This window comes from Phoenix dactylifera, chromosome 4 (genome assembly GCF_051530095.1).
Source record: "Phoenix dactylifera cultivar Ajwa chromosome 4, Ajwa_hap1_PhDact_Kaust_v1.1, whole genome shotgun sequence".
Taxonomy (NCBI): Eukaryota; Viridiplantae; Streptophyta; class Magnoliopsida; order Arecales; family Arecaceae; genus Phoenix; species Phoenix dactylifera.
In genome coordinates, this window is record NC_143193.1 from 149,886 (window position 1) to 162,546 (window position 12,661).

Here is a 12,661-nt window from a genome sequence, read left to right on the forward strand (position 1 = left end):
AAATCTTGGAAAGAGATAAAAGCACAGGCAAACAATTCTAAAGGAATCAGCATCTCTAGAAAAAATTCTAAAATTCAAATGCAGGGGATGGCATGCCCCTGAGATACCAAAACCTTTCTCATTATTTTTTTTTTTGAACGTTTGGTCACGAACTGCACCAACGATGCTCAGGCAAGTCTACAACAAACCAAAATTTCAGCAGCACATTGACACTGATCTAAATCTAAAGCAATGAGCTTAACCAAAGGCAAACAAAGCCCTGGCATGCTACTTATACTGGTAAAATGCTGAATAACTTGTGAAGCAGGAAAAATGTGCAAGACTTTTTCCATTTCCACAAGACATAAACTTTACTATCAGCTAGCAATCACTAAGTGCAATCAGCTGGTCCACCACGCTAGGGTCAGCAAGGGTACTCGTATCTCCAAGCTCGTCCAGCTGCCTCGAAGCAATTTTTCTTAGAATCCTTCTCATGATCTTTCCACTCCTTGTTTTCGGAAGTCCAGGTGCCCAATGGATTTTGTCAGGAGCAGCAAATGCACCAATCTGATGCAAAAAAATTATTGCGTCACATTTACAAATAAATTTGCCCATTTTTGATTCAAATGTCTTTACCCTAAGCAATGTGACATTCTCTAAGGTGGAGGTTCAAATGCTTGATGTGTAAACATTGTTACAATGAGGTTGAAAAACAATATTTTCATTGCACATTTTTGACAATGTTAAATACTACTTGGTGAAGGAATCTTCCATCTAGATGCCCTACAAATACAGAAAGGACATGAAATATTATACAAGGCAGGAATTCATTTTGGGCCATTGCATACGTACCAAAACCATATCAACGAACCTACTTGCATGGATATATCCATCCCCTTCCGCCAAGAAAAGAAAAAAAAGGGAAAAAATTCTCTCCATTAGGGTCAGATCTATTTACTATTCTTAGCAATTCCTTTCGTCAATGGCAATTTCATCTATTAAGAAAAATAATTATTCAACACTTACACCTGTCATCTAGTCCTTCCCTCCACTTTCACGACCTATACTGAAAAGTCGCATCATTATCCTTCCTGAGGCCACTTATATCGCCAAAAAAAAAAAAATCTGTCACCATGCTAATTTTCTATGGGAGGATGGAATCTTCTACTTAGATGCCATACAAATAGAAAGGAAACAAGAAATTTTGGGGCAGGAAACCATTTCTGGGCCATAGATATTAAGTTCGATTCTTCAGATGGCACTTGCTTAAGTACCAAAACCATAATGCTTATGCTAGAAAGGCAGAAACCGTAAGGTCTTTAGCATCACAGGCAGTTGACAAGTCTTCAGATCCAAGCTTTTAGCTTTTAGTCAGGGCTTGAATATTGTCACTAGTAAAGATGGGTCTCCTAGGAAGTTGAAATTTGATGAGGTTAAGTTTATAAAACTATTTTCATATCCTCAATGAAATGAGGGGTCTGTACTTCAAGGAAAAAAGAAAAGAAAAGAAACAAGGAAAAACAGAAACAAGGGGCAGGTCTTTTTATCTGTTTTTTTTATTTTTAAGGTTAATGAAACTACATTTTAAGTGTAGAACGGAACAAAGGCACTTGTGAGCTTGTAGGACTGATACTTGGAATGGCTTAGTAGATAAAGCATTAAGTGCACACAGTGCCGAATAAAGATGCTTGAGATTTAAGTAATAAACAACATATCCTATTAGATAATCATTAATCTACCTGCCTCAACAAGAGGCTCGTTAAAGATTTTTTTTCTAAGCATACTCCCATGTTTCCCTCTCCTTGAAAAAAAAATCAAGGTATGCTCCTAAAATTGTTGTATCTCAGAAATTCTTCCCACTTGTTAAAAAAGTATTTGCTCATTAATCCATAAAATGCATGTGTGATTTGAACATCTAAGAAGTCCTAGATTGTCCAATACACATACATCATACATGCATGCATGCATATATGTGTATAACATTCTTCTATTCTTCTCGAAAGAAGATTTGTCTTTAAGCAGGTCACATGATCCACATAGGTCCTCAGGCTTCATCTTCAATCAGGCATTACTTTGATTTATATTGGGAAATGCTGTCTTCCCAGAATCTCCCTGAAGGCAATGTTTCTTTTGAACCCCGGATCCAAATTAACAACTGAAAAACACGCCGCTAGCTGTGTATCGCACCAAAGACTGGATTCATACCCTTTCTGAGAAGGTATTGGGGGAAAAGAAGCCATTTTCTTTATTTTTTTAGTCAATTATGTGATCGATAGATCAAAGTATGTTTCAGCCCTATTATTAAAAGACATCTGATTATTTTTTTTTTAAGTTGGGATGAATTAGGACTGAGTTGATCAAAAACCAATATAGCCCAAATTCTTAAGAAATTTGTGCAATAAAAATTCCAATCCTAAAACTCATAGAGAAAATTGAACTAATTGTACCAAAAAACAAAAAAAAAAAATTGAACTACAATGGTCCAGGAGTTGGGAAATGTTTCTGATTCCACTGCCAGATGTTTCATTTATTTCCATTTTGTTAGCTATAGAATGTTCTCTAAAAGCATTATATCGATTATCAAAAAGCTGTTAGCATCCGCAAAAGCAAGGAAAAAAAAAACCTAAAACTGGCATACATGCATGGATGTCTAACTACTTTAACAAACACATATGTAAGCTTACAAGCTTACTGTAGAGCAATCTCTAATGCTATATTCCTTAGCACATCGAGCAAGACCAATGCAGCATGCCATGACATGGAGGAAGCAAGTCAAATCACACTAAGAGGGCAATCTAAACATAGATCTCTAGGTGAAATATACCATTTTCCTTATCCTAATAGAGATCATTAGTATGTCAAGCAAAAGACCTGGTTTCGAACTGTTAATACTAGGCTCTTTCGGAGTTCTTCGCTGTAAGGAACACCTTCCACCAATGTGACAAATGCATAAATGCCCTGCCCTTTGACCTGAGACCAGATAAAGGTTGTGAGAAAACACTCAAAGATCAAGAGAAGCTGCTAAGCAGACCAGCAGCAAGGAAGCTAGAGCACTGCACCTCATGCTCGACTCCAACCACAGCAGCCTCTGCACATTGGGGATGTGAGACCAGCGCAGATTCTATCTCTGCAGTGCCAATACGGTGTCCACTGCATATAAATAAATAAAATATCATTAATCATAAACCTATAAGATGTTACAATGCATTAGGAGGCAAAAATGCATTGCCTCTATGAAGCTGTGTCTGTAGCAATCCATCAAATATCAGACAGACATGACTTTAGGGTACCTGATGTTGATAACATCATCAACTCTTCCAGTGAGCCAATGGTAACCATCTTTGTCCCTAAGGCATCAAGGCACAATTACCAGAATATAATTATTTGCACAATGTAAAAGCTACATGACTGATATCTCAGCTAAGGTGTCAAAACATCCTTTTGACAGCACATTTCACTTGGATAATATGTTCACTTAAAGTGAATAGGTATAAATGTAACTGAATAACTATACCAAAGTTCCCCACCTGCTGCAGCCATCACCAGTGAAATAATAACCAGGGAATGGTTTAAAGTATGTTGTCTCATATCTTTCATGATCACCATAAAGCGTGCGGAATGCCCCAGGCCATGATTTTTTGATGCAAAGGTACCCGCTGCATTCACCTTCTATCTCATTCCCTTTCTCATCAACTATAACAGGCTGCAATATTTTCCCACATTTTATGTAAAAAGTTAAAAGAATAGAAATCAAAAGTTTTCATGTTTCCTCGCATAAGTGATATCAGTACATACCTGAACCCCAAAGAATGGAAAAGTGGCAGAACCAGGCTTCTGTGGCCAAGCACCAGGTAAAGGCGTTATCTGTAAGAATCGCATAGACTAGGTATATCAAGCCACATACAAAATATAAAAGGGCTCAAAGGACCAATATAGTTGGTCATCCTTACTCCAACCACAGGGAAAAGCACATGTGCTGTAAAAATTGAGATTAGCGAATAGCAAAAACATGGATGAACCGGCAGAGCATAAAAATACCATGAAGCCACCAGTCTCAGTTTGCCACCAGGTATCTGATATAGGGCATCGAGAGTCCCCAACAACATTGCAGAACCACCTATAAGATATACAAAGAACATGTAAGAAACTTCTTACAATGAAAAAAAACCAATATATTACATAGAGCAAAGAAAAATACAGACCTCCATGCAGTAGGATTGATGGGCTCTCCTACACTTCCTAGAACACGCAGAGATTTACGGGAATAGCGAGTAACATACTGCATGATAACATTACAAGGGATTACTATAAGATGCCTAACAAAATCAATCGACATTTCATGGCATTACACATGATTGTTTTCTTACATCAGGTATAAACAAGCATGATTTTATTTGCTATTATCTATCATAGAGAAAATGGAGAGATAGATGAGCCAATGCTGTTAGGGACGAATAAAAGGGAGACATGCTTCTAGAATGGCATTACTCAAGCATGCTTGCTCATGAAGCTCATGGAATAAATTTACCAGACTAATGGGCAAATTTTACAAGCATAACTGGCAACAATGTTAGGCAAGTGCTTCATAGGAATGAAAATACAAAGGAAGATGTATTGCATAATTTGGAAAAACTGCACAAGCAATGAGTATATTAAGGAGGCTTAGCATTTGCAGCAACACAATAAATAGTAACAGAGAACCAGGATAGGCTGGTGCAACTGATGCACAGGCAACAGAATCTGAGGAAAATCCAAAATGTAGAGAACACTGAATTGGTGTTCATGAACATATATGTGCACATATATAACACGGCGGGAAACAATTTTAGGGCACCCAGGTTGATACTCCAAAAGTAGGACAAAATCTAGATCCATGAAATTTTGACACTTTGCTGAACTTCCAGAGTGAAGTAACCATGGACATGATAAAACTGACTGAAAGATGACAGAGAATAGTATCAAGACAATGAAAATAGAGGGGAAAAAATACAGATTTAAGTATACCATCCCAATTGCATAAATTGTATAGGGCTCAAATACCTAATTGCTTGCTCAGAGTCATTATCAATAGCAGACGCTACTTTAACATGTCGAGGAGAAAAAAATCAACCAAGCAACATGAGATGTAAAACATAGAAATTGCCTACCTCATCCCCATCACGCATGAGGGAGCGCACCAGTGTTGGGGCCGTATAGAATATTGAAACCTTGTACTTATCAACAATGTCCCAACATCGTCCAGAGTCTGGGTAGCTTGGAGCCTGCAGTCATCATTCACAAAATAAGAAGATATAAAGATATTTATGTGAAAGTAATTCTTTTAACAGGGTTTTAAAAAATTAAAAAAAAACAGCTATAAATTGGGATAAAGATCATCCACTTCAATCAACTAGTAAACAGAATTTTAAGTTGTATGGACTAAAGCAATGGACTACTCCAATCAAAGAACGACATATTGTTCATTCCTTAAAACCATAATCTATAGATGCTCTGTATCTATAAAGAAAAAAGTTCATAGATAGTTACCCCTTCAAAAACCACAACAGTAGCTCCATTTAAAAGAGGGCCATAAGTAACATAGCTGTGTCCAGTGATCCAGCCGCAGTCAGCAGTACACCTGCAGAAAGAACAAGAAAGGACCTTACGTACAAAACTTTTGCAAAGTATCTCCTTCATAGACATGCTTTAAAACAATAAATAATCAAGGGGAAATATAATCAGTATACCAGTATATATCTGATGGCTTATAGTCGAATGCATACTTAAATGTCGTTGCAGTATATACCATATAACCCCCAGTTGTGTGCAAAACACCCTGCATATGAAACTTAAGTATGCAACTCTCTGCATCCAAAAGACACTGAAAAAAAAAAAAAATAAAATGTTCACAATGATCACCTTAGGCTTTCCAGTGCTGCCACTTGTGTACAAGAGAAATAGTGGATCTTCTGCATCAACCCATTCCACCGCACATTTTGATGAAAACTTTGGGACAATATCCTGAAATGAAGTCCAATCTGAACTAATTAATACCGCAGCGCATCTACTTGTTCCAAGGCTTTAGCGGTCAATTGACTCATAAACAAGGTGCCATTCCCGTGACTCAGGGAAAATGTTAGTACAAAAACTTTGCAGTAACACATGAACAAGAAAGGCTTATTTCTGATGTGTTAATGTAGCGCAGACCGACATACGAACCTGCCACCACACATCTCTTCCTTCCTGCCACTTTGTGACTTCCCTCTTCATAGCTGACTCATTTTCGTAAGTCAAACACAAGCCTGTTCAAGGAGAAAAGGGATGAAATAAAGCTACACTGTGGAGAAAGAGTTGTCTGCCCTAAGGTGAACAGCTCAACTTATATTGAACAAAATACTGTGAACAAAGATATATGGATATGAATGGAAAGCTGAAAAGTTACAACGTGCTTCATTAGGTCAGAAATGCCGGTAATTCCTTATATTGAAAGTCAGAGGAATAAAAATGCTTCAATAAAATTTTGTATAATCCCATGGCAGATTTTCAAAACTTCAATAAAATTTTGTATAATTAAACAACCCTACTGATACCAAAGAATATTTAAGCATGTTTTTCTCCAACATTCTCCTATTGATGTATATAATGTATATTTGATGATACCAGTAATACTCCATTGGGAGCCAATTGCCTCATCAGCAAGTGATCTCCATCAAACAAAAAAGGCGAACACCCAATTGGACGGTAAATGGGAATTTACGTTATGGACATTCTCCCATAAAATACATATAAAATTAGGCCCTCATTACTTCGGCCAATATAAACTGATATAATCTGCGATATTGGCCAATAAAATACCAATTGTAGGCTCAGACTTTTCAATTTTTCCCTTACAGTCTTTAATGAGTTTTTCTATTATTCGATATCGATATCAATGCCTCAAAATGGTAATTAATCTTGGTTTTTCTAATATCAGAAGATACTTTGATATTTCGATTCCAGCATACTGACCCAATCTAGAAATTGTTTCATGTCTTTTCCCACTTTTCAAGGCTTTTTCATCTTGCCTGAGTTAAGTCAAGATCTCGGTTCATTTCAGCAAATGCTAATTAATCCTCGCTTTGCTATATAAGCACATATATCTATGTTTCAATTCCTCTATATTTACCTAAATCTCGAAATGTCTTGGGTTTCTCTTTTTTATTCCCTTTTCCAAAATTATTCCAGCTTTCCATCCCGACCAAGTTAAATCAATATCTTGGTTCGCTCCAGCATCAGCCACCAACTATTATGACCAAAATATCAGGCTTTAAAAATCGTCACTATAGCGATGAAAAAAAATGCCAGCTATTATTTGTTGGAGATTGAGAATGCAGTGGTTAGGCAAATGTGCATGTATCATTGCATACACATACTAAGTGCATTTTGTGACAGGACAGGCATTTACTGGCTCACCTACAGAGACTCCATCCTTGGCACACTCAGTTAGAGCACTGTCCACTATCTCTTTGAGATGGATAGCTTTGGGACCTCTCCGGACTGCATTGCAGGTTATCACTGCTTTCGGTTTACAATCTAGAATTCTTTGGGCAAGAGATTCTGCAGAGAAACCGGCGAACACAACCTGAAGAGTGCTCACAATGTCTCATCTCTTAGCAAACTCAACCCAAATTGTATGAATCCATAGAAAAGAGAGACAGCTTAGGACAATACCGAGTGCACAGCACCAATGCGAGCACATGCCAACATTGCAATGGGCAACTCCATCAACATAGGCAAGTAGATGACCACTGCATCCCCCTTGCCAACACCAACGTGCTTCAAGTAGTTGGAGAGCTGTCATCAAAGCACTAGGATGCAGTAACATCACCACAATTTTGGTTACCTCAGACAAAAATCAGATAACGGATGGATATGAATGTACCTGGCAAACCTTCTCCAACAGCTCAGCATACGTCAGCTGCCCATCCTGACCCGGCTCATTGCCTTCCCAGTAGATGGCAACTTTCCCACCATTCCCTGCTTCTACATTTCGATCCAGAGCATTGTAACACATGTTTGTTGTTGCTCCTTTGAACCACTGTGAATTGAAAGTAACAGGATACATATCAATCTCTTCATCAGTTGTTCATACTTATAAAAGAAAACAAAGAACCAGTTATCATACGCAGACCACACCGTGACAAAATCCTAACCTCGATCTTAACGGTCCCCTTCCTCACATCAATATTCTCCGAGCAGACTTCCGGATCCCATTTCTCTTTCCAGTAGAACTGGGAAGCGAGCTCCGACCAGAAACCCGCAGGATCCTCTATTGACCTCTCATACATTTGTCGATGCTGATACAGGGGAATTTAGAGATTATTAGCATAATATTATTTGTCAAGAAAAATCAAGAGACTGTGATTCAATAAAAGTCATCCTTAGACCAAAAGGAGGATTAAACCCCATAAAACAAAAAAAAATGTTTCGGAAGCAAAAGAATTCCTAAAGATCGAAACATTAGTGCACAATCACTTCAATTATAAAAAAAAAGAGGAAATTTTTCTTGCAAATTTTCAGGGAGGGCAGCGGCACCCATCACCGAGGACGATTGAACCATGTCAGGAACAAATCAAGAGATTCCCAGCGAATAGAGACCAATCGACGAAAAGACGAAAAAGGAGAAGAATCAGAGAAGGGAACAAGCGGAGGAAGAAGGCCGGGGATGGGGGCGAGCCGGCACACCTGTTCGGGGGAGGAGACGAGGGCCTTGGCGGAGAACTCGGGGCTGGGGAAGACGAGGTCGTTCTCCTCGGAGGCGAGCGACTCCCCAAGGACGATCGCGTTGAGGTGCGAGATCTTGCCAGCGCCGGACGGCAGCCGGGCCATGGACTCCACGTGCCGGAGGTGGTCGGACGTCACCAGGCTCCGCTTGGGGAACGACCCCGCCGCCACGCCCGTCTCCATCCCTCCGCCGAGGGAGTAGCCGCACCGCGGAGCAGAGGAAGACCGCCGAACGAGAGGAGAAGGAGAGGGCTTGGAGGGCGGGGGGACGAGGAATCGGAGTCCGATGGAGCGCTGAGATCCCGGGGGACGAGTAATTTATATGGCCATCCGACGGAAAGCTACCGACCTTAATCTCGTCGAATTTAAAAGTAAAAGATCTCTTTACCGCAGGGATTGGGCCCGTACCTCTCTTCCCTTTTTTTCTTTTTCTTTTTTTTTTTTGTTGAAACGGCAAAGTTTATATAGCTTTTTTTTTTTTTTTTTTTTTTGCTAAGGCCTCTCTTCTCTTCTCTTCTCTAGCTGCAACACTTTTCTATTTGGAAGTTGAGTAACCCCATGAAGGATTAGGATCCTGATTTTGCTCCGCTGGAAATAAAGAACGATGACTCTTCAGAAACTATTATTTTATTGAGACATTTATTGATATGGCCAAAAGCGGTTCTTTCTATTATAGACCAACACGTGATAAATAATTTTGGAAAAATTTAAATTTTGGATGGCCAAAGCTCCACGATTGAGAAGATTTAGGAAAAAGATGGGTATAGCTCGTAAGAGAGAAGGTTATGGTTTTGTAAGGATGATTATAGCTAGTAAAACCGATTATGACTTATTTTTATATTTCTGCCTCTATTATAACTTTTTACTTTATGTAAGCAAGTATAAGAGCAAAAGGTCCTAAGGAGGACTCTCAAGTTCTCATAATTCATCCTTTATTGTGCTCTCCTTTGTTACCGGTCTATGACTCTATAAGCTAATTTTTTGCATATTTACGCGTTGTCCAGACCAAACCGAGGTACCAAGATCCAAATTGAGCACTCTAATCGAGACACATCATTTTATTCTAATTTTTTCTCTTTCTTACTGTTATTCCAAAGCTCTTTGTGCGCTCAACTGGAGCTAATCCAGCAAGCTTTTTATTATTTTACTTTTTATATACAAATTGGCATCTCTCTACAAATTAATCAACATCGTCCAAACCTTCATCTTAGTTGGATATATATATAATATGTGTGTCCTCTACGGGCCGTGCAAGATGTCAGAAATTTAACACGCTAAAAGAAAGGAGAGTTTGGAGCTTTGAAAGGCAGGGCTTTGAAAAATAAGGAAAGAAGGGTAGAGGAGAGAGGGTAGCTGCTGGGAAGGAATGTATTGGGATGGGTTGCCGTGAGCAGGGGGAAGATGGATGGATTGCGATGGCCGCAATAAAGTATGGAGGAGATGTTTGACCAACCGTTCGCGCTAACGGCCATCTACTCCCATCTACTCATAGGGATTATCGAGGCTACTGTTAAGTCTCGTGAGCGAGTGGCGACTGCCGTCTGAGCCGGGGATCACCATCGGGGAGGCACATCGGTGGAACTCCTTGAGGTCAATGAGCCTAACTCGGACACTTGAACGTCGTATTTATTTTGAAAGAAAAAATTGTAGATAACTTATTTGTCGCCCGTGATGAGCGGAATATTTGTCAGCCGACAAAATGGGGGACAAATGAGACGCAATCCATGTGGTTGCACGGACACATTTGTCAGACATACCATGCAAGGGTTTTTTTTCTCTTAGAAGCACTACTACCCATGGCATAGGCTGGGAGCTTTGCTGCTTGTAATCTTGGATGGTAATCTTACATTATAATCTTGCAACACAATGTTGCATTGCTTCTTTTCATCTTTTGGTTGGGAGCTTAATTTGCTCTTTATCAAACCGTCATGCTGCTCATCGGCCAACTTGTATTCGGATTAAAAATGCCACTCAAGTTTGTAGATAGATTAGCAAACAAATCGAATTAGAGAGAGGCTTTGTTTGCTCTAGCTCAACTTGATTAAGCTCAAAATATAAATATGTAAATATAGAATATATTATTTTAAATATTATTTATATATTATATTTTTATATTGATTTATTAAAATTCGCTATAGTTTATACAAAATATAATATGTCTTGATTATTAAATCAGATAATTATGTCTAAGTAAATAAACGAAGGTTTCAGAGACCATAAGTTTTTACTAAACCCCTTAAGTGAGCTATAATCGGCAAACAACTAAAATTTAACTCGAAATTAAGTGAGTTGGCTTAAGCTTAGCTTGATCAGAAAATTAGTCAAGCTTGAGCTACCCTAGCTCAGTTGAGCTCCGCTCAGTTAGACACCTAAAACCATTCACCTCTCATGTGTTAAAAAAATAAATAAATAAACTTTTATGCTTGATATCTTTCTTGCGGAACTCTTAACCCTCTCAACCTTGGCAAAAGGTACGGTTTCAATCCCAACTTGTTTGTGTAACCACCAATAAATTATCCTCAATAGCAGCATACACCTTGGATTCTTATGAGTTGGTGGCAGTTGCTGATCGATACCATTCAATGTTGGTGTGAGACTCATCCTTAAAACTACTCATCTAGCTTTTCTTGAATAATATTCAACCGTGCAAGCTCGCATCCAACAAATCTTTATGGACTACTAAGGAGATAACATGCTTTTCTATTGCCAATTCAAATGCTGTCGCCGTTCTAGATTCTTATAGGTCAAAATTCTAATTATACAAAATAGTGGTTGAGTCATATATAGGCTGCCTAACTAATAATGCTAAATACGAGGGGTTAATTAACGTATCAAGGTTCCTCAAAAAGAACGAGGGGAAAATGTGAGTTGCATTTTCAAGGCATAGCCTAGTGTTGCTGGAAATTGGACCCGGGGGTGACTCAGACCGAGGAGGAGGAGCTCCGGCTATGGTGCGGCGACGGACGGCTGTCTTCGGTGGACCTGCAAGAAGCCTATGGCCGGGGGTTCCGGCGCAGGTCCTCCGATACTTAAGTCAGAGAGAAACTTTTTAATGGAGAGAAAATAATGAAGAAATGTATTTTGGCCCGGGAGAGGAAGAAGAAATCCCCTCGCCTGGAGCTTCCCCCCCTTTTTATAAGAGGGGATGTAGCGGTTACTGTGATCGGGCGTGATTGTACGAATTAATGAATTACCGTAAACGGCCCGAGATTTCGGGCTAACTGGCGATCCGTTGGGATCGTGTGAATTCAAATGTTGACAGCCGTTGAGGCGGAGATCGCGGGATTTGATCCCGGATATGGAGGATTTGATTTTCGGTAGAGTGGGGGGGTCTGTTTCTCCCTTTGACTGAGTCTTTCTTGGCCTTGAGGTCGATCGGGCTTAACTTAGCCGAGACCATGTCTGCCAAGGTCGTGCCGAGATCGAAGTCGTGAGCTTTGGGGTCGTCGGTGCCGAGATCGAGCGCTCTGAGGTCGGGCGTTCTGAGGTCGGGCATTCTGCGATCGGGCGCTCTGAGGTTGCGACCGCTGAGAGTATACTTGCTGTCGTCACGTTCGTCATCAAGTATCGGCAATTTGACCATGTGTTTTGAGTGATCAATTTTTCCCCCAACACCTAGCATTTGATATCATGACATATCATCTAATAGTTATGGATCATCATCAAATTTAGGCCGCATCATCTCATCAGGTTAGTCATGAGATAAATTATCATCTGGTTAATTAGTTATAAGCCATCCTCGGTTTTAAACTTTTTCATTTGCTAAGTTACAGGATACATTGAAAGATGCCAGTCCGGGATCTCAAATCTAATCTAGAATGATGCCTAATACGGTTTGAATTTGATATTGACAATATGGTTGCGTCATGTTGAAATGAAAACCTTTTCTTACTTTCCAGGAGTCTATTGGGTTTAGGGGTGGCAAAAGGAGATGGGGGAG

General features: G+C 39.5%; 1 protein-coding gene across 1 annotated transcript; it reads right to left on the reverse strand.

Annotated features, from left to right (window-relative positions):
* Positions 1–68: 68 nt before the first annotated feature.
* ACS (acetyl-CoA synthetase) lies at positions 69–9,289 on the reverse strand. The gene is made up of 18 exons (XM_008812840.6): positions 8,683–9,289; positions 8,151–8,294; positions 7,880–8,035; positions 7,669–7,791; positions 7,411–7,579; positions 6,178–6,260; positions 5,878–5,979; positions 5,706–5,794; positions 5,506–5,596; positions 5,127–5,240; positions 4,182–4,258; positions 4,018–4,096; positions 3,775–3,843; positions 3,507–3,682; positions 3,270–3,326; positions 3,039–3,129; positions 2,851–2,949; positions 69–546 (listed from the first exon to the last, which is right to left on the reverse strand). The coding sequence occupies exons 1-18, from the start codon at positions 8,902–8,904 to the stop codon at positions 361–363; spliced, it is 2,127 nt and encodes a 708-aa protein (XP_008811062.4). The 5' UTR covers positions 8,905–9,289; the 3' UTR covers positions 69–360.
* Positions 9,290–12,661: the final 3,372 nt, after the last annotated feature.

Coding starts and splice junctions, on each gene's coding strand:
- ACS (XM_008812840.6), bottom strand. CDS start 8,904: ATGGAGACGGGCGTGGCGGCGGGGTCGTTCCCCAAGCGGAGCCTGGTG. Junction 5,980..6,177: donor GAAGAGATGTGTGGTGGCAG/GTTCGTATGTCG, acceptor ACTTCATTTCAG/GATATTGTCCCAAAGTTTTC. Junction 2,950..3,038: donor TGGTTGGAGTCGAGCATGAG/GTGCAGTGCTCT, acceptor ATCTGGTCTCAG/GTCAAAGGGCAGGGCATTTA.